This window comes from Podarcis erhardii (genome assembly GCF_964252035.2).
Source record: "Podarcis erhardii genome assembly, chromosome: 3".
Classification (NCBI taxonomy): Eukaryota; Metazoa; Chordata; class Lepidosauria; order Squamata; family Lacertidae; genus Podarcis; species Podarcis erhardii.
The window spans coordinates 67,917,434-67,942,145 of NC_138507.1; the positions used below are offsets into that span (position 1 = coordinate 67,917,434).

At 41.8% G+C, this 24,712-nt stretch overlaps 2 protein-coding genes across 8 annotated transcripts in view; both read right to left on the minus strand.

Annotated features, from left to right (window-relative positions):
- Positions 1-2,257: 2,257 nt before the first annotated feature.
- Positions 2,258-9,112, minus strand: MTRF1L (mitochondrial translation release factor 1 like; the record flags this gene model as incomplete). Of its 2 annotated transcripts, XM_081854377.1 has the most annotated exons (8): positions 2,258-2,765; positions 2,850-3,077; positions 4,048-4,184; positions 5,979-6,096; positions 6,492-6,655; positions 7,803-7,986; positions 8,400-8,479; positions 8,782-9,112. In XM_081854377.1, 7 exons carry the CDS (start codon positions 9,110-9,112, stop codon positions 2,862-2,864), a joined length of 1,230 nt encoding a protein of 409 aa, XP_081710503.1. In that variant the 3' UTR covers positions 2,258-2,765; positions 2,850-2,861. The 2 variants fall into 2 exon arrangements, with proteins under 2 accessions (XP_081710503.1, XP_081710502.1); XM_081854376.1 differs by having other exon boundaries at positions 2,258-3,077.
- Positions 9,113-13,840: 4,728 nt separating this feature from the next.
- The window catches only part of RGS17 (regulator of G protein signaling 17), a 62,076-nt gene continuing 51,204 nt past the window's right edge, over positions 13,841-24,712 (minus strand). For 2 of the 6 annotated variants that reach the window (XM_081854402.1, XM_081854398.1), the window contains 3 exons: positions 20,680-20,757; positions 17,757-17,991; positions 13,841-16,946 (listed from right to left, as the gene is read on the minus strand). In XM_081854402.1, coding sequence (XP_081710528.1) covers positions 16,758-16,946; positions 17,757-17,991; positions 20,680-20,708 — 453 coding nt within the window. In that variant the 5' untranslated portion in view covers positions 20,709-20,757 and the 3' untranslated portion in view covers positions 13,841-16,757. Of the gene's footprint in view, positions 16,947-17,756; positions 17,992-20,679; positions 20,799-24,712 lie in introns of all 6 variants that reach the window. The other 4 variants (XM_081854397.1, XM_081854401.1, XM_081854400.1 and 1 more) reach the window with 2 other exon arrangements.

A 24,712-nucleotide genomic window follows, 5' to 3' on the forward strand; every position in this document is an offset into this window, starting at 1 on the left:
GGGGCGTCCTCCGGAGGGCGCCCCGTGCTCCGCGCTGCAGGCTGCCGCCCGCAAGCCTTGCGCTCCCGGGGGGAGATCCCCCGGGTGCGCAAGGCTGGCCGACACCAGCGCGGAGCACGGGGCGTCCTCCGGAGGGCGCCCCGTGCTCCGCGCTGCAGGCTGCTGCCCGCAAGCCTTGCGCTCCCGGGGGGAGATCCCCCGGGTGCGCAAGGCTGGCCGACACCAGCGCGGAGCACGGGGCGTCCTCCGGAGGGCGCCCCGTGCTCCGCGCTGCAGGCTGCTGCCCGCAAGCCTTGCGCTCCCGGGGGGAGATCCCCCGGGTGCGCAAGGCTTGCGGACACCAGCGCGGAGCACGGGGCGTCCTCCGGAGGGCGCCCCGTGCTCCGCGCTGCAGGCTGCTGCCCGCAAGCCTTGCGCTCCCGGGGGGAGATCCCCCGGGTGCGCAAGGCTTGCGGACACCAGCGCGGAGCACGGGGCGTCCTCCGGAGGGCGCCCCGTGCTCCGCGCTGCAGGCTGCTGCCCGCAAGCCTTGCCCTCCCTCCCACGGCACACCAGCCGACGTCCCGCGGCACACTAGTGTGCCGCGGAACACCGGTTGGGAAACACTGCTCTATGTGGTGTTTTAAAACAGGTGTTTAAAAAAACAAACAAACATAAAAGCCCACACATTTCTTACCAGAGAGCTTATGTTAGAGTGTGTACAAGTGGTAAGAGACTGATCCTACTGCACTGTGAAAAGGGTAAAATGCTAATTTGTGTACATCATTTTTATCTTGGCTTTAACATTATAAAGAGTGCTATCACTGGCCTTATATATTGAAAGATAAGAGTGCAAGAAACTGAATTCTCAAGTTAAAGATTGTCATAACACTAGTCCTCTCTTAGTGCAAATCTTTTCCAATTTGTCCCAAGGAATCTCTTGGGACTCACTTTTCAACCCTATGATGTCATTGCATATCTGGGACTCCCAAAATGTTTCATTGTTTCGCAACTGGCTCTAATTTCCCCCCACCCTGAATAATAACAAGCAGGGAATGAAATGTAAAAGCTGTATGAAATACCGTATTGGAACATGTGCAAAGAACTTTAAAAGTCCCGCAACCCCCAGCAGTATGGCTGTATTCTGTTACAGGATGATGCAAGAGAATAATCACAGAAGCCTACTGAACTGCTGGGATAAATCTCCAAAGAGAATGTCAGACTATTGCTAACAAAATCACTGGATCAGAATTTCCTAACTTCAAAAAAGTTACCTGATCTTCTGTGAGACATTTACAAATCACTATTAGATTACCTCAGCCTGAAACATGCAGAAGATATTGCTACAGGACTGTGTGCAGGGGTGTGTTTTCTTATTAGTAGCTGATTTTTTTTTAAAATGAGAACTATCAAAATAAATTCTTCTTGAAAGCTTTCTACTGCAAGGTTGTACACAGGAAAGTCAAGTCAGGGGGCAATATCCAACAATAATTGGTTTGTGCAATGGAGCTTCACCTTCATGCATGCCCGTCCCCCAAATCTGGTCCAGAGGGTTTGGGAAAGCCCAAAGGCAGATTAAGTGGGGCACAAAGAAAGACAGATATCCTTGTGCTAATGGGACAACTTTGTTGGATGTCCCCCGACATTCCATCCCTATTTAACAAATTCCTGTCAACTCACTGTAGATAGAATTTCAGAGCAGATTATCCAGTGGAGTTTTTTTCACAGCACAGTCACAGGTGTGAAAAGCACAGAAAAAGGAACTCCGTATATAGAAAGCTAATTTGATCGGAGTTTGCCTCAAGGCAAGGAGTTAAACAGTCCACTGGAAAGCTGTGAAGATGATCTTGGACCTCTGCAGCTAGGAAGAGTAGAGCATTTGAGTCTGTCCTTTTAAAGACTTGCCATATAAAGCGAGGACTTTTATTCTTTTCAAACCAGCCATTAGGCACTTGCCTGTGAACAATAGGCTCCTCATTTCCTCTAGATTTCTGGGTTACGAGATAGCAGCTAAAATACCAGAGACCTAGACTCTTCCTTCTTGTTTGAAGGCAGGCTCTAGGGAATAGCCAATGTGATGCCCTTCAGGCATTGTTATATTCCAACTCCCATCAATCCTGGTCAGCTTGGCCAGTGGTCATGGATGATAGAAAATGAGGTCCAGCTGGCTACCTCTAGGCAGGCTCTAAGGTTCTAAAGTTCCCAGTCAAATTTCCATGCGTGGTGGAAAACTAGAACATGTAAGTATGGGGTGACCAGCTATTTAGACAGCAGGATGGAAAGTGTAACAGTGTTCTCTTTACTCACGGGATACATGTGCATAACTGAGCCAAAGGATTCATCACAAGTAGGCTCAGATTTTAAAGAAGTTTCATTTAACATAACAGAGGGGCAACCAGCAAAAACCCAATCCTCTGATTTGCTATGGCAGCACGGCTGTTAGAATCTTATGTATAATTTTCTAACAATGTCACAATAAATAAATTCAAATTTACATGTGGTGACAAATCCAAGTGCCACTGAAAACAATAGAATTTCTTCCAAGTTTTAGATTAAGGTATCAACATTGTAATAACTTAAAACATTATGTTAGCTTTCCTATTGCACTGAATGATTTTCGCTGTAAAAAAGCTATTCATTGTCAGTGTGTTCTCAATTTCTTGCCCACCTCTGAAGAGTACAGTACCAGCGTCTACTCAAAAATCTGTCTCAAGTGTCAATTTGCTTAGCGCACCATCACAGCTGTCTGCTTGAAAAAGCAATTTGAGAATAATGCTAACTTCACCCTTTTTCACGGAAAGAGAGATATTTCAGTGTCAGGTAGGTCCAAAGCTAGCAGATGCAGCAAGCTAGTTGGTTGCATTCTGTACCTGTGGGGCAGATCATCTCAGCCTGGTTGGATCACTTTCAGAAATAACTTCCAATACAGTCTCATAATCAGCATATTCTCTTAGGGACTTTATCATGTCATCTAGCAGTTCCTCCCCCAACATGAACCTTTCAATGTCATGCACTGATCTGCTTATTCTGTGATCAGTAACACGATCCTGGGGAAAGTTGTAGGTTCTGATTTTCTCCGACCTTCCTCTGGACCCAGTCTAATCAGAAAAAGAAAAATTTGATCAGGGTTTTTATATATATATATGTATACCTAATCCTTTACAGAGTTAACATAACCAAAAAGACCCAGAAGATAAGCCTTCACCCTGAATAGCTTACACTCTAAATTGCTTGAGCAAAATAAATAAATGTAGTGTAACAGGAGAGGCTTATAGCTCTCTCCATTATGCTTACATCTAAAAAGCAACTACTGTAAATAAGAGAAACAGAACATGTGTAGTGCATCTATTATAACATTTCCTGCTTCTGACAAATTGAGGCATCACTTCTCTCAGCCAGTCAAACTTTTAAAGGGAACAGGAGGAAGAGCAGATGCACTTGGAGGTGCCTTGGGCTCTCAGAGACACCTTGCCAGAATTTGAAGAAAACAAGAGAATGCTGTATCTAGTTCCTTGGCGACTAACTGGGTTATTGTGCCATGAACAAGAGCTCAGATACATGCACGGATTGGATTGAAAACATATTAGAGATGCAAATGTATGGCATGAAGACTTAACAAGGAAAGTACTACAGGAAACTTATTTTCCCTGCATAAATAGACCAAGTACTATACCACACCTTCTCTGCCCAAGGTGCTACCAGAAGAACTGTGAGGGCAGTTTCCTCGCCTTCTGAGCACACCTATAAAAGTCGGGGTGCACACTAATAAGTACTGTCATTAGTTTCAGGGCTACACTTAAGGATATTAGCAGACCTGCTGGTAAGCTTTATGTTCACTTAATTATTAAATTACTCTACATCACTGTGCTTTTTAAGAAACCTATTTTTTTCTCCACCACACAATGCCTATTAAAATTCCAAACTTCACGCTGTAATTTCTTCTTTGCGCCCTCCAGCCCAATTATATCATCAGCTCATGCCTTCTTGTCATGTTTGATGTACGTACTTGTCCCAGTAGAACTTAAACTCAAGTTTCCAGGCACTGATGAAGAGTAAATTAAACATTACCTGAATCTTTCTAGCAATTTCTGTTTTTCTGGTCTCTTCTTCAAGTTTGATACTGTATAGCTTGGCACGAAGGATCTTCATAGCCTTTTCTTTATTTTTTATTTGAGATCTTTCCTGCTGACATTCAGACACAACACCTGCAGCAGCAAGAAAAATGATGTCAGACAAAAACAAAAAGAGTGCTAAGGGAAGGGTGAAGGGCAACTTTCAAGGAGCATAGTGAGATCTGACAAGCAATTTAAGTTACACAACTGCTAGTTTCTGAACTCAGGGCTTGGGGAAGTATATGCTACTGTAATGGCAGCAATGTGAAGCCTGGTGATTACCAAGATAGCAAAACGAAAGCATAAGCTCCAGTGGGAACAGAGCACTGTTCCTAGGGCCCATCATCCCCGACTATGCTAACAAGAACTGGAATCCAAAAGGATCTGGATACTCAAAGGTTAGTCAACCCTGCACTAGAAGCAGGAAGTCTGGTAGGCATTTAGCCCCAAACAGAAAAAAAACAAATACATTGCTATGCTATGTTTCAATTAAAGCAGAAAAGAGGGAAGGCACTGAGGACTGGAAAAGAGAAATAGGAAAAGCTAAATATTAAGTAGATTTGTAAGAAAGGAAGGACCTTGCTGTGATTATGCTTTACTACTGGTAGGTTATTCAGAAGGTACACTTGTCTGTTGCTAATAGCATCAAAAGAGGTTAAATGTGGAAACACAAACCCTTTGCACTGTTAACTAATTCCCACATACTCCAGGAATTCAAATACTATCTACAGAATTCACACTTATGGTTGGTAAAAACTGTAGTTCAAAGTGGAAATTCATGTAGAGGCCACTGATAATCGTAGCTTAAAAAAAAAATAGATTAAGGTATCACTGAATTCACAGGTTAACGCCATATTTATTACCTGTACATGCAAAAGTCTTGAATATGAATGGAAATTATGTATTTGTGGATGTGTTAGTCACCCAAATATACTTGTTGGAGAAGCAGTACTGGTGGCAATCCTAGGTTTTCTGACATGTATATATGAAGTTGCCTTACAATGAGTGTCACTCAGTTAGGAGGACGCAACACCTCCCCATTCCATGAATCTCCCTGGCACAAAGCTAACTTGCTCACCGTCTGTTTTTTTAACACCTTATATAATTAAGGTGTTCTCAGAGCTTTCTCTAGGGTAGTGATCCCTGGTGGGTAATGCAAAGTCAAGACTAGCTTCTTGCTTCTCTGCATTATGCTGCATGGGTTGGTCAGCAGGTGGCTTCTTCCATGGGTCAGCATCTCTGGGCCAAACACCTTCATCTAGCAGTGGTAATGTGTGCAGGCTTTTTGTGACCTCTGCATTCTGCATGCCATTTGTTTCTCTCTGGTGGCTTGTCCAGTTCTCATTTTAGGGGCATTGCTGCCTACGTCCATGCTTTTTCCACTGTCTCCCTCTCACACACCACCTGCTTCCCACCTACACACTATTAACTACTTCCTGCCCACCTCTCCGTCTCCTTAGGTTCTTGTATCCTCTTGTTTCCTCCACCTCACCCCATGCTCAGGTTCTTGGTTTATTTTCCAGCCACCAGCCCTCTGTGTCTCTGCCCCTCACTTCCAGTTAATTCCACCCCACCATTTCTACCAGTCTTCTAGCCTGTCTGCAGCTTCCTAGCACCTGTGTATTATGTCCTTGGCAGGCACAGAGGTCTGCAGCCACTCAGAGGTGGCCCAACAATGGCAGTAAGAAGGGGAGAGCAACAGTGACCCCTGACACTGAATGAGACCACTCAGTCCATCGACTCTGACTGGCAGCAGTATCCACACTGACTCCTGGAATCTTCTGCCTACATAGCATTTGTACTGCTACTAAACCATGCTCACTGTTTGTGTAAATCATAATATGCAGAAACAGATTTCACCAAGGTAGAAAGAAAGTTATAATGTACCTGTGGGAATATGGACTATTCTTACAGCGCTATCAGTTTTATTTACATGCTGACCACCAGCTCCACTGGCTCGTTTAGTTTCAATACGCAAGTCTTTAGGATTAATTGTCAAATTTATCTGCAATGTGAAAGAGACACACTCAACTTATGCTTTGTAAATGAATGGCAGATAATTCAATTTACAAATCATTCTTATTTAAAATGACAAAGCAAGTTTTTCACTGACACCTGGGCCACCCACCACCCTTTAAAACACTCTTCCGAAACAATAAGCTGCCTTCTGCAGAGAACTATGTATACCACCTAGAGCTCCTTGGCGGAAAGGTGGATTATAAATGAAATAATCAAGTAATAAAATCAATAATTATTCTGAGCATAGTAAGTCTACATAAAAGAGCATATCTGAAAGCAGAATATTTGAGCACCTACTCAGAATCATAGAATTGTAGCGTTGAAAAGGGACCTTAGCGTCATCTAGTCCTGCAACTCTGCAACAGTGTAACTGTATCATACCTCATCTGGTTGTGGTAAAATTGCTACAGTCATTGTGCTGGTGTGAATGCGTCCTTGCTTTTCTGTCTTAGGCACTCTCTGGACACGATGTACGCCCCCTTCAAACTTCATCTGTTTATACGTGTCGAGGCCTCCTATAACAGCAGATGCATGTCTCAAACCACCTTCAATAAAAATAAAAATGCACTGTAACTGTATAGTACAATCCATTTGGAAAAGTTCACTGAAGGATTTATATTGTGACTGATTAATTTAAGCTTACAACCAGAGTTTGTATTTTGTTATTAATTTTTGCCCCGTTCCTAGAAAGTTTATAAATAACCGGATATACTGATAGCAAACTTGTGTGTTGTTGAGTTAAAGGGGGTATCACCATGCTAAGGAGAACCCTAAGGTTGGCAGAAGTAGAAAAATTCATCAGCATAAAGAACCTAAGACGCCCACCACCCACCCCACTTCACCCTCAAATAAAGCCAAACCATTAAGGACTGAACATGAACAGCAGCCAGAGAATGCTGAGTGTCTGTTGGAGTAGTAAAGGCAGAAAACCAGCAGAAGAAAAGGAATGGAACATCCTGAAAGAAGAAAGAACTGGCTGGAACACTAAATAGGAGCATTCCACACCACAGTATTTTGTTGGGGGTCCCACTCATGTATATTATTGCTTTTACACTGATTAAGTTCAGACAGTCATCTCTGATCTTATTAACCAGACATATGTTCATGCCCATGGTTTGTGCCTTCGCCTGCACATGCAGCCCCTTAACGCCACAACGATCAAACCAGGAAGTTTCCAATTAATCACAGTTTTCTGCCTCCAACACTCTTCTGGTCCGTATCTTTGGTCCATTACTTAGTGCAATCAGCTGTGGAAAGGCCTATCATAGCCAACCTATGAAAATACTCATTAATTCATATAATATTCCTATAAACTAGGTAATTATTATAACAGCATATAATAGGGTAAGGAACTGGCCCTCCAGTTGTTGTTGGATCTAACTGGATATAATTGTTGGATGCAATTTCTTCAGCAGAGTATTCTAAGAGGGTTACTGAAGGCAGCTTCACACTGTTTTTATGCTACTATTTTCATTTTACTCATGTGGTTGTCATATACAAGAGTGCATGCATCTTTAAACACTAGGTGCATACTGGGCAAACCTCTACAAGATTCCTAGACAGGTTTGCTGGATTTCAATGATATATAACCATTCATACTCCAACACTCATATTTAGCAGCAGAAAAAATAAGATGTCCCCTGCAGCAATGTAAGGTGTAGGGTAACAGCGGTATATGCACTGGTTACTTACCTATGTCACTAGAAGCATATTCCAGAACTTCAAAATTCCACTTTTTATATGCAGCATACTGTTGATACATATCAAACATCTCTGCTGTGAACAGCATTGCTTCCTGCCCTCCAACTCCAGCAGTCACTTCCATGATGAGATCACTTCTATCTGTTTCTTCTGAAGGAATCAAAAGCAATACAATCTGTAACGAAAAAGGGATGCCTTTCTACCCAAATAAAATCTTCAGCCAACAGTATCCTATCACATACCTTGCTGGAACACATGCAATAAGAACAATAATCAATATATATACAGTTGTACCTTGGTTCTCGAACAGAATGCGTTTGAGAAATCCGTTCGACTCCCGAAACCGTTTGAAAACCAAGGCACAGCTTCCGATTGACTGCAGAAACCAGAAGGACGTTCGGCTTCCGAAAAGCGTTAGAAAACTCACTTCTGGTTTTCTATCGTTCGGGAGCCGAAACGTAACCAGTTCCAGGCGTTCAGTAACCAAAGTATGAAAATAATATTGTATATCATATTCCTCTCTGGAATTGTTCCCACAATGAAAAGCAATGTTTTAAATAAAATTAATTTAAAAAGGAAGCTATGTACCTGGTGTTTCAATTCTGCTATCTCTTCCTGACAGGAAACAGCTTCTTTTTCCGCCAGCTTCCGCAAATCTTCATGTTCATCTAGAATACAGGTATTGTTAGCAAATAATTCCTGTAACGATAATACAACTAAAATACCCGGCCCCTGCACAAGAATTTCAATGCACTAAATGCAGGTACTAATAGCGTCTCATGACGGCGAGATGGGATGGTCCCTGCAGGAGAGAGCCGAGCCCTTGAAGACTCGCCTCTCTCCCTCTGGTGCAGGCAGGTAGCAAGCCGTGGGGCAGCCATTGAAGGCGGCTGCGGAGCCACAGAGCTGCGGCTTAGGGCAACGAGCGCCAAGCGGGCTCTGGCTACGGAGTTTGCCGAGGCGGCCTCACCTTCCTGCGCCAGGCGCTCCGTGTCGCGCAGCTCCTGCTCCTTCTCCCGCAGGAGGCGAATCCGCGCTGCCAAGTCCGGCCAGGAAGCCCCGCGAAGCAGCCCCGGCTCCTCCTGCTGCCGCTCCAGGAAGCGCTGCAGCGCCGGCAGCTCGAATAGCTCACGCAAGCCAGCCTGGCTGCTGGCGGAGCGCCGAGGCGCCGTCGCCTCCCACCGCCGCGGCGCGAGGGCAACGGCGAGCGGCGAAGAAGACGAGGCGCGCGACCTCCACCTTCGTTGCTGCTGCTGGTGCTGCCGCCGCCACAACAGACTGCGCGCAACACTCCGCCACATGCCGACGGCAAACTACGCCCTCCCTTGCCCGGAAAGTTTCCGCTTCCGGTCACGAGGCCGGCAACTTCCGGAAACAAACGAACTGGCCCCGCGTCCAGCATAGAGTTAAAACAAAAGCGGGCAATACGAACCGCCCTCACTTCGGGTTCACATTTGGACGTCGTTCTATGCCTGGTAGGAACCGCGTTGGCAAATCACCGAAGCGCTTCATTCCCGAGCTTCTTTAAGACCATGGCCAGGGAATACCCGGTTTCCAGTCCACACATACACGCACACACCAGATACGAGGCTCACTGAGTGGGCTTGTGCAGACACTCAGCTGAGCCTACATCGCAGGGTTGTTGTGAGGATAAGGGGGGAGTGGAAATTGTAAGAGCCGCTCGTGCTGCCCCGAGCTCTACGGAGAAAAGGCGGGAGATAGAGGTAGGGGATAATAATGCGTGGGCTTCTTTTGCTGGTACGGGTTGTCGTGTGTTCAATTGGGCACTGTCGTGCAGGGCTTGCATTGCTAGTTCCCATTCACTGAAACGGCAGCAAAATCCGGAAAAAGCCGAAAAGATGCGACTCCCGACGGGAGGAAGGAGTCAAACTTTTCTATAAACATCATGAAATGAAACATTAGAGAGAGGTAACCCAACCAGAACCGTTGCCTCCCGGTTTCTGGGCAATTAATTGAAAGGTGCCGGGATGACTAACAAACGCAGGTATTTGTTTACCTGTGTTGGTTGTCAATTTTTCATTATCATTATTTTTGAAACACCCGTTTAACGGCATACTAATGGTAAAGGTAAAGGGACCCCTGACCCTTAGGTCCAGTCGTGGCAGACTCTGGGGCTGCGGCGCTCATCTCGCTTTATTGGCCGAGGGAGCCGGCGTACAGCTTCCAGGTCATGTGGCCAGCAAGACTAAACGGCTTCTGGCGAACCAGAGCAGCGCACGGAAACGCCGTTTACCTTCCCGCCGGAGCAGTACCTATTTATCTACTTGCACTTTGACGTTCTTTCAAACTGCTAGGTTGGCAGGAGCAGGGACCAAGCAATGGGAGCTCACCCCATCAGGGGGATTCAAACCGCCGACCTTCTGATTGGCAAGTCCTAGGCTCTGTGGTTTAACCCACAGCGCCACCCGCATCCCTAACGGCATACTAGATTTGCACAAAACAGCAGGTTAAAAAAATTAAATTTGTGTTGCACCTCGCCCTACCCACAGCGAACCAAGGAGAACCTCTCCAACAGAAGTAGAAGTAAACATGATGAAGGTAGCCAGAAGGGTGCAGCTGCCCCCCCATTCAAGTAAATAAATAAAAATACTTAACTAACGGACCAATCGTGTTGCAGATAACTTGGTTCTGCCCCCTTACATAAAGCCTGACCCCCATGACATAAATCCTAGCTACGCCCAGTGCTTTTTTTCTTTCTAGAAATGTGGTGCCGGGGCACACCACGAAGTTGTTACAGTATGTGCCACACTGTTTAACAAAAAGAGAGAGGTGTTGCCGGTACTGCGTACCATTGAGTACCCCCTAAAAGAGCACTGCCTATGCCCATGGAAGTAAACTATATAGTTTTTGTGCTGGGGATTGTAGTGGCATGCACAAATGCTTTAGCTGAATAAGTACTACCGTTAATGCTGCCTTGTGAATGACCAGTGTGCTTATTTTACATACATTTAACCTTTATGTAATTTTCAACATCTGGGTTTTCATATTTCATTTTTCTCTGATATTGTTTAGATTTTTCTTTCTCCACCTTCATGTGTACCTAACAACTTAGGGATAACACTTCATGCATCTGATGGACTCTAGTTGGCGAAAGTTTATGTCATGAGGTTAGATTCAGACTTGCCCTTGTGCAAACTGAACAGCTCCTTCTGTCGGTGGAAGGACCAAGGTCTGGAGAGGAGACATACTGGGAAAAGGTGTGTGTGTAGGATTTCCACCAATTTCTGTCTTTATCTCCACTCCTTCTTTAGTCAGAGTGTACTGTGAGCAGAGTTCCACCTATGGATTTTCCAGATCCGGCTCTGTGCTGCTCCCTAACATGGAAATTGTTTACCTGGGAGAAATAGTTAATATACTTGAGCCCTGTATATGAACTCCTATATTGGTGTGTGACTCAAAATACAGCAGTATATTCTAAAATGAGTCCCTTTTCTAACTCATCGCACTGATCTGCTCTTGGGGTCAAACAGATCCTGATTAAGTCAGAGATGGAAAAAAATCTGATGTATTAGACAATGATTCCCATTTGAAGTATAAAATATAAAATTTTATTAATAATTATTGTCCATAGTACAGGGGTACAACTATACAGAGAGAGTGTCTGTGGTCTGTAATCACCCTCCGCTAGTGTTAATTCTTATGGGGCCTCACACATTTCCCCCTTCAACTCAAATTCTCTCAGAAGTGTGAATACAAAAAAACAATAACGAATTATTAACATGTCTTGTATATTACCTGCTGTATCAGCAAGTGTTGTTAAGAATTTTACTAGTTGTCAACACTTTAGATCCCAAGACCTTGGATATTCCTCCCCCATTCCTCAATTCACTTTAACTGGGATATATCAAAACCATATAAAAAGTATAGGAAAGGAGAGATCAAACAGTACAGAACAATCAATCCTCTTCCATCCAGAGGATAAATGAAGCATGAAGTGGGCAGCATGTGTGATGGGGTGGGTAGCTTACAATATACAGTAGATCTTAACTTCCAGGATCTGGTTCTACTCCTAGAGTGGCACTTTTCCGCCTCCTTCCTGTTGCAGCACTGAGCCCCTAAAAAGCCACTCTTTTAGGTTGGGGATCCTCCAGAATAGCACAGGAAATGGCAAGGGGGCTAGCATGTTAACGGAGAACTAGTGAAATTAAGGACCCCCCTGGTTTGAGTGAGTAGAAGCACCTTTTGCTAATACAACTGCATCTATGGATTCTGGTTTATACCCCAAATGCCTAGTAAATTGCTGTCATAAGCCACAGTCCATAGAGCACCCTTACTTATAAACATTCAATAAAAAGATTAGTTGGAATAAGAAATATCAACAGCACTTAGATGAATGAGAGACATGTGTGGGCTTTTGCATGACCACAGTGTTTAGATAATTTATTCATAGCCATTTTTAAATAAAAAGTTTCATATTTATTTCATATATGTGTGGCCTCATGAAAATCCAAAATCCAGGAAGTAAATACAGTTTAAATCTATTGTCGCCTATAAGTAGTTAAGTATAGGTAGGCATTTGTTTGTTTGTTTTAAAGTTATTGTATAGTGCATGCACAATACGGTAATCTTTTTAGAAGTTTAATCATTGGCTGCTCACATTTTGCAAATATACCGAGAGCAATGAGATTATGTTACTGTCTAAAACATTGCCAATACTGCATCAATTTCATAAAACAGATTGAGGTATGCAAAAGTGGCACGGAGAAACTCTGGCTGTTTTTGCAGCCACAGGATTTTGACACCAACAACCTGCATGGTTTTTTTTAAAAAAAAAATGGCAAAAGGCATATATATCCTGTGCATTTAAAATATACATCTACTCCTAGGAAGAACATTTGGAGTGTTGTATGGTTAGTCTACTGACCCCTTAAGAAGAAGGACATAGACTGAAATGTTAACACAGTCTCATTGCAATACATGTAACACACTAACCAATTTATGAAAAGTTTGTTTAAATGCTATACATTCTCCCCTCCCCCAAATACAGATACTATGAAATCCTATGCTAGAATTCAGGGTGGTGTTTTTGGGCCCTTATAGTTAGTTTTCATTAAGTTTCCTCAGAAGATAAATTCTGTCAAACTGACAACTCGCCTACTGTATTAAAAGTATCTTATAAAGATAGCTTCTGATTAACAGGTCACCATCAAATAGTAACATCAAAATATGAAGTCTAAATATTGAAAGTTGTATACATGCAGTATTCTCTAATTACATAGTACCTAGTTGTGTGCACCAGAGATAATTGTGTTTCAAACACTGTAACAAACCTGAATTCACACCATATATATACAGAAAGGGTGCTATATATTCAGAGTACCATAGTAAATATGACATTAACTGTGGTGCTCTTGATATGCAATACCACAGTTAAATCAATTCTGGTTAGGAAAAAAACACATATCTTACATTTATTTCATTCACAATGAGAATTTCACAGTAGGAGGAGGCATTTCTCTGTCAGTTCCACTCCCCTTGCCCATTCCCACCCCCATTTAGGGAAAAAAATCTGTCTTTGTAAACATCTTCAAAGGTATTATTCTATCAATATATCTTTAAAATTTATTCATAATGGTAAATAACTAACCAACATGAATAAAGTATATCATAACACAATAACACTTTTCAGACAAAACAGATATTTATTAAAAGAATGTCCTTTATAAATAATTCATCTTGCATTTTAAACTACAGTTTCATAAACAACAATATTTAAAAGTGCTGATTATGGTAGGATAGTCAGCAACGCCAGTGTAAACAGACCTTTTATGTTTTCTGCTTTGCAGAATTTCCTCTTATTTATTTATTCTCTCTCCTCTTTTTTTTTAAAACCCCCATTTTGTCAAACACTACCACAGTTATCCAAAGAGTTGCATAGGGAATAAAGAATAGCCCTTTAAAGTCATTATCTCCTGAATTCTATATAAATTACTAAAAAACCAAATGAGCTTAAGAAAATGAGCAGCTAAATTGCCTGCATCTCCCTCCCTCCCTCCCTCCCTCCCCCCACCTAAAACTTCTACAGATTTCAAGTAAAATAATAAGCAAAAATTCCCCACGTCTGCCCTTTGACATGTGTTCAATAAATTAAAAATGAAGAGGTAGCAAAGGAAAGAGAGGAAAGAAAAAAGAAAGAAAGAAAGAAAGAAAGAAAGAAAGAAAGAAAGAAAGATCCTTTTGGAAACATATGAATGGCCCAATCACCAGCAAAAAGGGATTTAGGAAGGGGGTATTTAGGGTACTCTGATATTCTGCTGGCATGGATAAAAGGACTTCTGGTGCAGATGTTTAGGACTGGGGTAGGACTATCCAGCTCTGAAAGTTATTCTGCACCAATCAATACCTATTCCAGTTGAGAGTCCTTTTGGCTACTGCAATGGAGCTTCTGAGGACATCCTATTCAGCATAGCCCTGGGTCAAATGTCACCTAAAGATGGGAGGGGGGCTGCACCTCAGCATGCTTGGTGGCCCTTCAGAGATGTTGCCCTTTAGGAATAGCTTGCAGACCAGAGGCCAACATTTGAGAACCAAAGTCTACTCAGTTAACACCACAGTGAGGTTTATTTTAAACGAGGGCCAACCACGTCAACTGGCTGACATTAAGGGAGAAGCATCACTGAGGTTTTGGATGGTCAAAAAAAAACTGAAACAAAACTCTTCAAAACCCTATGGCCTGCTTTAAAAAAGTTCCTCAAAGGAAATATGTCAACACGCACCACTGGTTTGAACAGCTGTGAAAAATGTGTGGTGTTTTCTTTCAATTTTTAGATTAGATATTTATTCGCAAGGTCCAAGCATGTATTTAAATCAGGAAAGTTTATTATTTTTTTTAAAAAACCACATTAAGCACCTACCTACAAAACTAAACTAGCAGCAAAGGGAGTGTGTATATTCCCCCCCCCCCCCCGGAATCTCGACCGTCGCACAAGAGCAATGAATGGGAGTTCCACAAAAGCCCCATTACTCAGTGCCTGAGCTCACGTTCAATCCAGAGTGGTTGTGCAAAAAGATGGCCCAAGTAAACTGAGCTTAAGGTGGCTGAACTACTTTGTTCCCTCTTTCATTTTAGCGCTTAAAAGAAGTCTTTTTGTTTGTCTGATTTTGTTTTTGAACAAAGAACAAAGATAATAAAACACCCACTGATCTCATTCTTGGGCCACTTTTTTTTTTTTTTAAATTAATATTTATTTAAATCTCTGTAAACTTTTTCTACTCCACAACAAATTCTTCAAAATTAGGCAGGTCAGAAGATAGTCTTCTTCAGCCTTTTTTTTTTTTTTTTAATAACAATTTGGTTTCAGTTTCCTGGAAAACACACGAACATTCCATTTCATATGATAGCACTTTTTAGAAAAAATGACTGACAGACAAATAGTAGTCCTCAGTGTGGACCGAAATGCTACATCTAGGCATTTTTCCCTTTAAAAAATTTAAACTTTTTAATTAAAAAAAGTAAATTATCAACCATGGTTGTGTGTATGCATTAATTTTTTTTTTGTTTTCTGGGTTTTTGTTTTGCTTTGCTGAATTACATAACATTACACAGCAGCGTGAGATAACTGGATAGCCAGTCTTTAATAAATCTGTTACATTATCCGACATCTGAAATGTACATTGATTATCTGTTCTTATCACAATTAAAAACAATGTCAGCGCATATACTATGTAACCCCAACATGGATCCCTTCATGTAATTGTGCTTTGTTTATGTTTATTTTTTTGACATTTTGAACTCTGCAATGAAAATGCCACAATTATGGCAGTCAACAAGAGGAACCTCTTGTTTTGAATTTTTAAATTAATGATAAATAACACACACATGCTCCATCTCTCTCTCCTTCTTACACAGAAAGCTTGTCTGTCTTCCATAGCAATGGATTTTCCTCCACAGAGCACTTGGAATAACATTGCTACACTTCAGGGCTAGTTTCTGACAGTGTTCGCATATGTTGTTTAAAAATGCAAGTTGCTTTTCGGCCTGTTCAGAGGATTCCTGTGTGTACGGGAAGACCATATTGCACAAAATGTTATTAAATACCGATATAATTTATGTTGTTGGATTAAATATTGCAACAACAAAGTGGTAAATGAAGCAGTTTTTGCTTTGCACATGCTGTGTGAGGGTACACAAGGAAATACTTCATAAAACGACACGCATGTCATTGCAATCTCAACTGCAGCTGTGAAAAGTGTGTGAAACGAGTGGTTATTTAGCAAATCTACTCTTTCCCCCTTCCAAACTCAAGCATGAAGGACCTTGGTAAAATGTAGACAAAGACCATTGTGTGTATTTGTTTTCTTCACAGTAGCCTGAGTAGTGCTAAACTGTAGTTCTCCAGGAACTCAGTTCCAGATGTTAGTAAACTACTAAGGTGAAGACAGATGGAATACAAAAAGAGAGCTCGTAGCATGTCTCTTGGCTGTGGGGTGAACCTGGTTTCCTCTCAGCCCCACAAGCGAAAAGACAGACGTAGACATGCCAGCAAAGTAAAGCCTGGCTCAGCTGTCAGTCTTGCTCCCCCCTCCATTTAATGGATGAGCCATCCACCTTTTCTCTCTCTTTTTTTAAAAAAGCACAGCGTTCAATCTGCTCATTTGTCACCTTATTCATTGAAAAAGGATACGTTTCTTAAAGTGCAAAACTGCTCCAGCTATTGCGGGGGAGGTTTCTCGGGGTGGGGGGTGGGCTCTGCAAATCAGCACCGTGCACAGCCAGACTCTGCTTCAAAGGTGCAGAACTGGTTTTTTTCCCCCCAGAGGTTGACGTGGGAGAAGAAAGGTACGTTTTGGATTGAATGCAGCAAGGGTGCTTCCACAGCAGCCCCGCCACTCTAAAAATGCTTCTTCTGTCTTCATCCTAATAGTATCCCCACCCTCACCCCACCCCAAAAGCTAAATCAAGATTTCAGCCCCTCTCAAACAGACCTAAGTTTCAGAAGTAGAGCCCACAGTACTTTCGACAAGAGACTTATAAATCTGAGAGTTCAAAAACCTTGGGAAAGAGTCTCTGTGCATTAACGTATAGATCTGAAGTTGAGCATCTTCGTACATATGCGGATTGGGATCCAACAAATTTCTGTTGATCACTTCTCGCACCCGTGAGTCTAGACTAACCTAAAGAGAAGAGGAAGAGAAGTTGATCAAGCCCTCACTCAAGAAAGGTATATAGATCTCACTTAAAGGCTTCAGTCTTACTCAATTGCCGTTGCGCCCAACTGGATCTTGCCTACATGGAAGGACTGTCATAAACCCTTTGACATCTTTATCAGTTGTATGATTGATATGAAATGTACTGTGTTTCTTTAAATCAATGCAAATGAAAATGGAATGATACAAACCTGAACTACTGAGTCATTGGCCTGGGTGGAAAAGCATAGACATAGGACCATTTCAGGTATTTATTTATCTGTTCCAGTCCAGTTTGGTTGCAAAGCAAGCCCAACCCTCTGCCTCAACCTTTCCCAGGACTCTCTCCATTGTCAGGCATAATGCCTGCTTTGCACTATCACTTTGCTGAACAACTGCTGCCATCTTGTTTTCACTTCCCATTGTTAGTTAGAGAGCATTACAGCAAAGAGTTTATCAATTATGGTGCCTTTACCAACCACTTGTGAAGGAGTTTACTTCATGCTTTCTAACCTAAAGGCAACTGCAAGCCTTTATGGCAGGGGTTTGGAACTTTCCCCTTTGTTTTTGTAGACTGCATTCCAGCTGCACAAATCATATCTCTCTCCATTCTTCACCCAACAAGCAAGGGGAATTATCATAGTTCAGGCCAGTCAAAACACTCAAGGGGAAAGCAGAGCAGAGCAGAACAGATGAAGGGCATGGCCCTCAGAGAATTCCAAGGGCCAGAGAGAGCGAGGGGCCTGGGGCCACATTTGACCCCAAGCTTGTATGCCAATTTGGAATTTATGGTATTACCTCTTTGGGTGAAAGTATAGAAATGTAGTCTTCATATATAAGCCTTGCTTTTTCTTCAACAATTTCTTTGTTCTGTTCCTTCTTCAGGTCTTCACATGCTAGCCAGAACAGCAAGTTTTCTTCACTATATTCTGTTCGAAGAAATTCTCTGAAAATATTCCTACCAGCTGGTGTTTTCATCATCTTGTCAAAATTTTGAGCCCAAGACAGGATTTCATCTTCTGTAGGGTTTTGGCTGCAAAACAAACAAACAATGACAAGAGCAACAACAACAACAATTCAACACTATTCAGTGTTCCTAATTCTAAAAGCTAGCAGTCAAACAATTCAAATTTAGAAAGAGAAGACAGAAGTAAGTTGTCAGGTTATGTACAGGAGTCAGAGATGAGTGCTGGGATTAGGGACAGACATTTTGCCTCCCATGGAAATACAAATCTTATCCAATCCTAAAGCGCAGACCTCACAAAAACAAATATTTCCTCAAACTGACAAGTCAGCAAGCATGGATGGAGAGCAGGTGCATGCCCCCCCGGCATGCATTTACACACCCACACACCATACAACCTCTCCAATGAGAGCTGCACTCTTTGACTTGAGTTGGCCAGAGGTGAAACATGAGAAGTGTGAATTAATTCTAAAAAGGATATTAAAATTTGTTTCTATAAACAAAATGGCTGTGGAATGGATTATTAAAACCTTTCTTCAACTTATAAAGACCAGAAATGTGGGATACCATTCTTTGAAACTAATGGATGCTATGTTATGAAAAATCATTCTTGTCCACAAGATGGCATTGCCTTGAAGTGGAAAGGGAAGAAAAAAGTTAGACTGAAAACCATGAAGGCAATTTTTTAAAATCTCAGATCTTGAATTGGTGCAATAGTTTAACTTAACAACAACAACAACAGTAAGCTCCAATACTCTTATGTTTGTAATTTATAGCATGTAGTAAGGTTATCAATAAGACAGGATTAGGCCAATAACTTGAACTAATATAAAAAGGGAGGAGCAGCGGTATAATGTCAGAAATGAATTGATGCTGTAAAGGGAGGCAAATGAAAGAGGGTAGGGAGGCTAATGAAAACCAATGAAAGGAAAAATTGGGGCAAAAGAAAAATAATATTGTGTGCATGTGAATTCTGTGTATGGCAACACTGGCTCCAGCCACACCTATCACTAACCACATCCACTGGATCCAAAAGCTCACACACTGCTACTTTGGGCCTAGAAGGCTGTCTGCTCCTAGTGTAGACAACACTGAGTTAGATAGATTAACTATCTATCTAGATAGATTAACTAACTGGTCTGACTTAGTATAAGGCAGCATGTATGTCTGAAAGGTAACTACATCAGTATAATTGTGACATGGGTATGTATCTGACGACAGAACAAGGGATGAACTTCCCTGCTCTTCCGGAACCTCAGCTGAGTGTTGTCAGTTGTGTGAATCCTCAATGGAAGATGCAACAGAGAGACCCAGCTCAGATGACCATTAAAATTTCAACTGTGCCTTCTTGAGCCTTCTACTTGCATTAATTAAAAGATCTGGTTTCTGAGATTTCAGTAGGAATTGCTCTCACGCTTGCCAGCATGTTTCTACAACCTGTTAGTTAACAAACTAACAGCCTGTTACTTAACTGACAAGCAACCTGTTAGTTTCACAATCTGTTATGTATCAAACCATTGTAACTAACATTGGTTATAACTATCCACAGTTCTCTAGGTTCATACATAACATGGAACTGTGGGTTATTCAACAGCGAAAGTGGAAGCTTTCACTCCCCTTTTATTGCACAAGGAGGAGAGAGGACAAAAACACACACAAGCCCATACCTGTAAGCAGTTTACATAAGAGTATAAAATATACATTAAAATAATGCTAAAAATGGATATTAAGAACAGCAAGTAATTATAGTAATTATCAGAAACTGATAAACAGTTTTAAAAACAAATATACATAATAAAATTAACAGTGACTTACTAAACTGTAAGAAGGCATAGAAGTATGGATGAATAAGAATGCCAATAGTTTGGTAGCAGAGCTCAGGGCTTCATGTAGTTATTTGCTTCTCACCATGACAAGCAGAAGCAAAATAAATTACGCAAAAGAGACAGTGTGCAAAATTTATTCAATTTCCTAATTTATACATGATGATGAGTTCAGCTTTTCTTGGCACAGAATTTGTATTTCCATAACACAGGAGTTTTAACACACACTTATTTTTGTATGGAGCATTCACAGCCCTGAATCTAATTGCGCTTCTTACAGTTATTTTTCTGCACAGAAAAAAATGCATTATTATTCATTGATATGCTGACAGAAAGGAGAAAGCATGCTTGATTTTATTTTATTTATACCACAACCATGCATCAGCAATGATCCTTTGCTGTTATATTACATGAAGACCAGCTGACTGAAACTCAGATTTCTGGTTGTTGCTTTTGTATGAATTACAGGAAAGCGCACACAGTGAAGCAACTAACAGTGCAATCCTGTACATGTTTACTCAGAAGTAAGCCACAACAAAGTAGTTCCATCAGGTTACCAGACGTCCCCGTTTCCCGGGGACAGTCCCCGGATTTACAAATCAGTCCCCATATAAAATCCATTGAAGTTGAAAAGTGTCCCCGGATTCATTGAAAAAAATCTGGTAACCTTATTCTGGCTACACAATGAAACTTCCCTCCCCTCTACTCATTTCTTCCCCAATTTGTTCTGTGTTTTCCCCAACCGTCCAGAGCAGATTTGGGAAGAGGAGAGGGAAGGAAGTTCCATGGCACAAACAGAGATCTTTGTGCTAAGGTAGCCATTGATACCGCCCATCGAGTTCAGTGGGACTTAGTCCCAAGTGTGTGTGCAGAAGATTGCAGCCATCATAGTTTAGGGTAAGAGGCAATTAGAGAAGACAAACAGCAAACTTACCACTCTTCTATGACTTGAATACTCTCCATTTTAGTTGTGTGTGTCGGCCTTCCTGTACTGTCCCCTCTATCTTCATTCCTAACAGTGAGGCTGCAATGTAGTACAACACTTTATTTTGTCTAGAGAGAATTAATTTAAAACAATGAATATACAATATATAAAACAATACTGAGGTTTAACGTGAACCTGCATTCTTAAATGAGACATTGTCTTGGTGGCAAATGCAGGCCACCATTGGAATACCCATCATAAAAAGAGATTCCCCTGACCTTTTAAGACTCCTCCATCTCCTCTACTCAAAGGAACACTGAGGGAGACAGATTGTACAGTATATTTAATATCAACACCTCAATTGTAACGTTTGTAATCTTTATTTGTTTCAGTGATTAAGTCCTGACAATAAACTGACTCTCTATATATTTTAATATTTGGAACACATATGTGAAAAGAACAGAACAGAACAGAACAGAACAGAAAAGAAAAGAAAAGAAAAGAAGAAAAGAAAAGAACAGAAAAAAGATGTTCCATATTGTCATTATTTAAAAGGCCCAACAGTGGTTATTTTCATAAATTCTAGCGAAGCATTTCTTGCAATGTCTTCTGGCAGCACAGATTCAGCAATGCTACTAGCCACTAGATGGCTCCGCTTTCAAAATGGTATTGTGCATTTAGTGCTCAAGTATAGAAACTTGTAACATTGGCTCTCATGCTCTCTCTGTGACATGATGTGGCCTGTTAAAAATAGTAGGATTGATTGTTTTCCCTATTTGTTCAAGCTCCTTACCTGCCTAGTTGCCTGATTTGTATTTTAAGCCAGACATACTGTATCAGCATGGCATCTACACAGGGGCAGCCTGTCCCGTTTTGCCATCTGAGGTGAAACAGGAAGGTGTCACCTCCACCTGGCCTAAACGTCATCTACCAGAATTGTGTTGCTCCTGGCGAGATCTTGTGAGATCTCGCTGGGAGCTGCTGCCACACAATCCTGGAGCATAGCTGCCGGGCTCCACAATTGGCCTCCTTCTACCTGTGCAACAACGGGCAGGGAGGAGGAGGCAGAGCAGGGCCACAGGATTTTTTTGGGGAGGGGGGCAGCCCCCTCCTTGAATTTTTTGGGAGGCTGAAGAGCCCTCAGTCCGCAATACTTGGCGCACCTGCCTGGTTTAAACTGGGGCACAATCCAGCAAATCTGGTACTGCTACTATGCAACATCTATTTATTTCAACTAGAGTCATTAATGTTCAGTATATATCTTTAAGAAGTCATATTATCATTCACAATGTAATTGGGTGTAAAAACATATCTATGTACAACAGTATGCCCTAGCACTACTGGGAGCTTGTCTTATGATGATTGATGACATTGTCCAGAGAGTTAATCCAAACTATACATCATCTTCAATGAATAAAACATATGTATTGAACCTCCAGTCATCGTTTTAATACTAAGGTGCAAGGAATACTCCTCGGCTGTGAGTTCAATATGTACCACTGTGATAAATGGCACTTTGGCCAGTAATCTCTTCAAGCCAATAAAAGCATGTTTGCTTTCCAGCAAAAAAATCGAAATCAAATCTACTTCCAATTACTAGATGCTGAGAACAATGTAAATTTCTGCACCCAAAGACCTGTTTCTCTCTTTTATAATGCTTAATGGATAATAATGGGGGATTTTTTTTCTCCTACAAAAATATTTGCTGTGAAATAATATTTGCTTCCCAAATTTGTATGTTAGGTTTCTATGACTATGCTTAAGATCCCTAATAGGTATATTATTCACAACAAAACAGTAGGTATACAGTAAGCTAATTTATAGTTGCCACTAGGCAAAAAATGGAGTTTGGGATAGTTTCTGCTTGAGCTTCTCTGTATTTTTAAGGAAAGCAAAGACTAGATATCCCCCCCCCCCCATGGGGATGCTCACAGCCCTAACCAGGACCCACAGAAAGCATTAATGTAGGTTGTTAGTAAAGTTATTCTGTGGGCACCATCTGATTCTCTACAGCACTGGAGTCAAGGGCTGTTGAAGAAACTCTCCATACAGAGGACAAAACTGGGAAAACCTGGGACTAGTGGATCCATGCAATTTTACTTAAAGCAAAAAGTTGATTTTTTTTGAGATTTCATCAGGGGAACGACCTGAAGCCTCGACAGAACCAAAATGATTTTCAATAAGGATAGTGATAGTTCTATAATTGTGGCCAGCCATGCCCCCCCCCCAGTAATCCATGTTTATGGTTAATGGGTCACCTGACTAGTAAATTAGAAATGGCAGCCACCATTTTCGATAACACTGTGAGCCTTCAAAATAATGACTTCTGCTCTTGGTGAAAAATTTAGTGAAATCTTCTACCTGTCTTATTAAGTTTACTGGGACTTAATTTCAGAGTCCCAGGTAAGCGTGCACTGGATTTCAGCCTTACAGTACCAGCCATTTGCAACACATGCCAATCATCCTAAGCAGTGTAGAAAAGTAGTCAGCTATAAATACTGAACGCTCAGTTTAAGAGTAATGAATGAATCCTAAAATCTCTTGGTGAACAGCTTTGTGCCTTTCAAGTGTCCCTGCTGAACACAGAGCATACTTTTTGAGGGGTATGTAAATGTTGGAGGGGTATAAACCCACTAGTCTGGCTCAGGACTAATATTCCTTCATGTGTACCCAGTGTTTCTAAGAAACTGGGCAGGGTTATAATGTTGCCCTTGGGAAACAGAGTGTGTTTTTCCATAATTACTTAGCCCTTTTGTAGCATGAATTGTATGCTAAAAACTGAACCGAGGGGGCCAGAATTCCCCTTTCCCCCAGTGTGTCAGTTTCCGAGCATATTTCTGTCTTACAGGCACTATAAGAATACTACTATGTCATTGGTCTTTGGTCTGCAACAATGATTCAGCAGTGATTCAGTAATGCAGCAGTAACTATGATTTCAATGGAGAAGCAGAACTGTGTGTGTGTGTGTGTGAGAGAGAGAGAGAGAGAAATTTGCACCAGTTGACTTTCTGAAGACTCATAAAATGGGAAAGCGCCAATAGAACAAATAAGGCACCTGCTTTGGGAGTATATGCTGAACATCGCAAACTTGTGTTGTAGACAGTGTGATATAGTAGGCAGAGAGCATGGACCGTGGACCAGAGTTACTTAGGTACAATACTATTTAGCTGTGAATCCTACTTGTGACCTTGGGCTCTTAGATCAGCAGGTCTCCACAGACTTTAAAGCTGCATTAGGATATCCTTGGAGGTTGTTGTGAGGATGTAATGGGGATGGGGGGGTCATGTACTTCTCCCTCCCCCAACATATGAGCTGCTTGGAGGAAAGGTGGGACAAAATTGTGATGAAGATGTATCTGTCCATCACTCACATTCATTCACACCCCCAACTGCATTCATATTAGTCAGCTTCTTGCTAAGCAGCTGAATTCAGTGACTGTCTAGGTGAGCATGTACAGGATAATAAGCAAAAGGTCCATTCCTATATATTTGCTATGCCAGCAAATATATACTTAGCATGCAGCATGCATTGCACTATGGCAACATGCTATAACCCAGATGGTGTGTGTGATACAATACAGTCAAATAAATGTGGCTTATAGACAGAGATGCTGGTTCAAGTGTTTAGGGAATGCCAATCTATTACAATGTAATAATTGAAAATGGAACTTGTGAAAGTTCTTCATTTCTCATTGATTTGGACAAAGTTTTATTGAATGCATATAGTTGGCAGGTATGTAATCCCCACGCATTGATCTATGGCACTGCTGATAGCTCCCTGATCCCTCTTCCACTCTTTTCAAGTGATCCATGCTATTCTCCTTGCTGCCCATTTTAAAATGTCTGTGTATGTGCGTGCACACAAAACATAAAAATGACAGTGGTGAACAGTGGCAATTGGGAAGAAGGGACAAGTCTTGACACCAATTAAACATGCAGGGGGCTGGGCGGAAGGAGGAACAGCAAGGGGAAGCACTGAGCTTACTTTGTCAGCAGATCCTTTGAAAAATGTGTGGAAAGCTCTTGTGCCATAGGATTGAGTC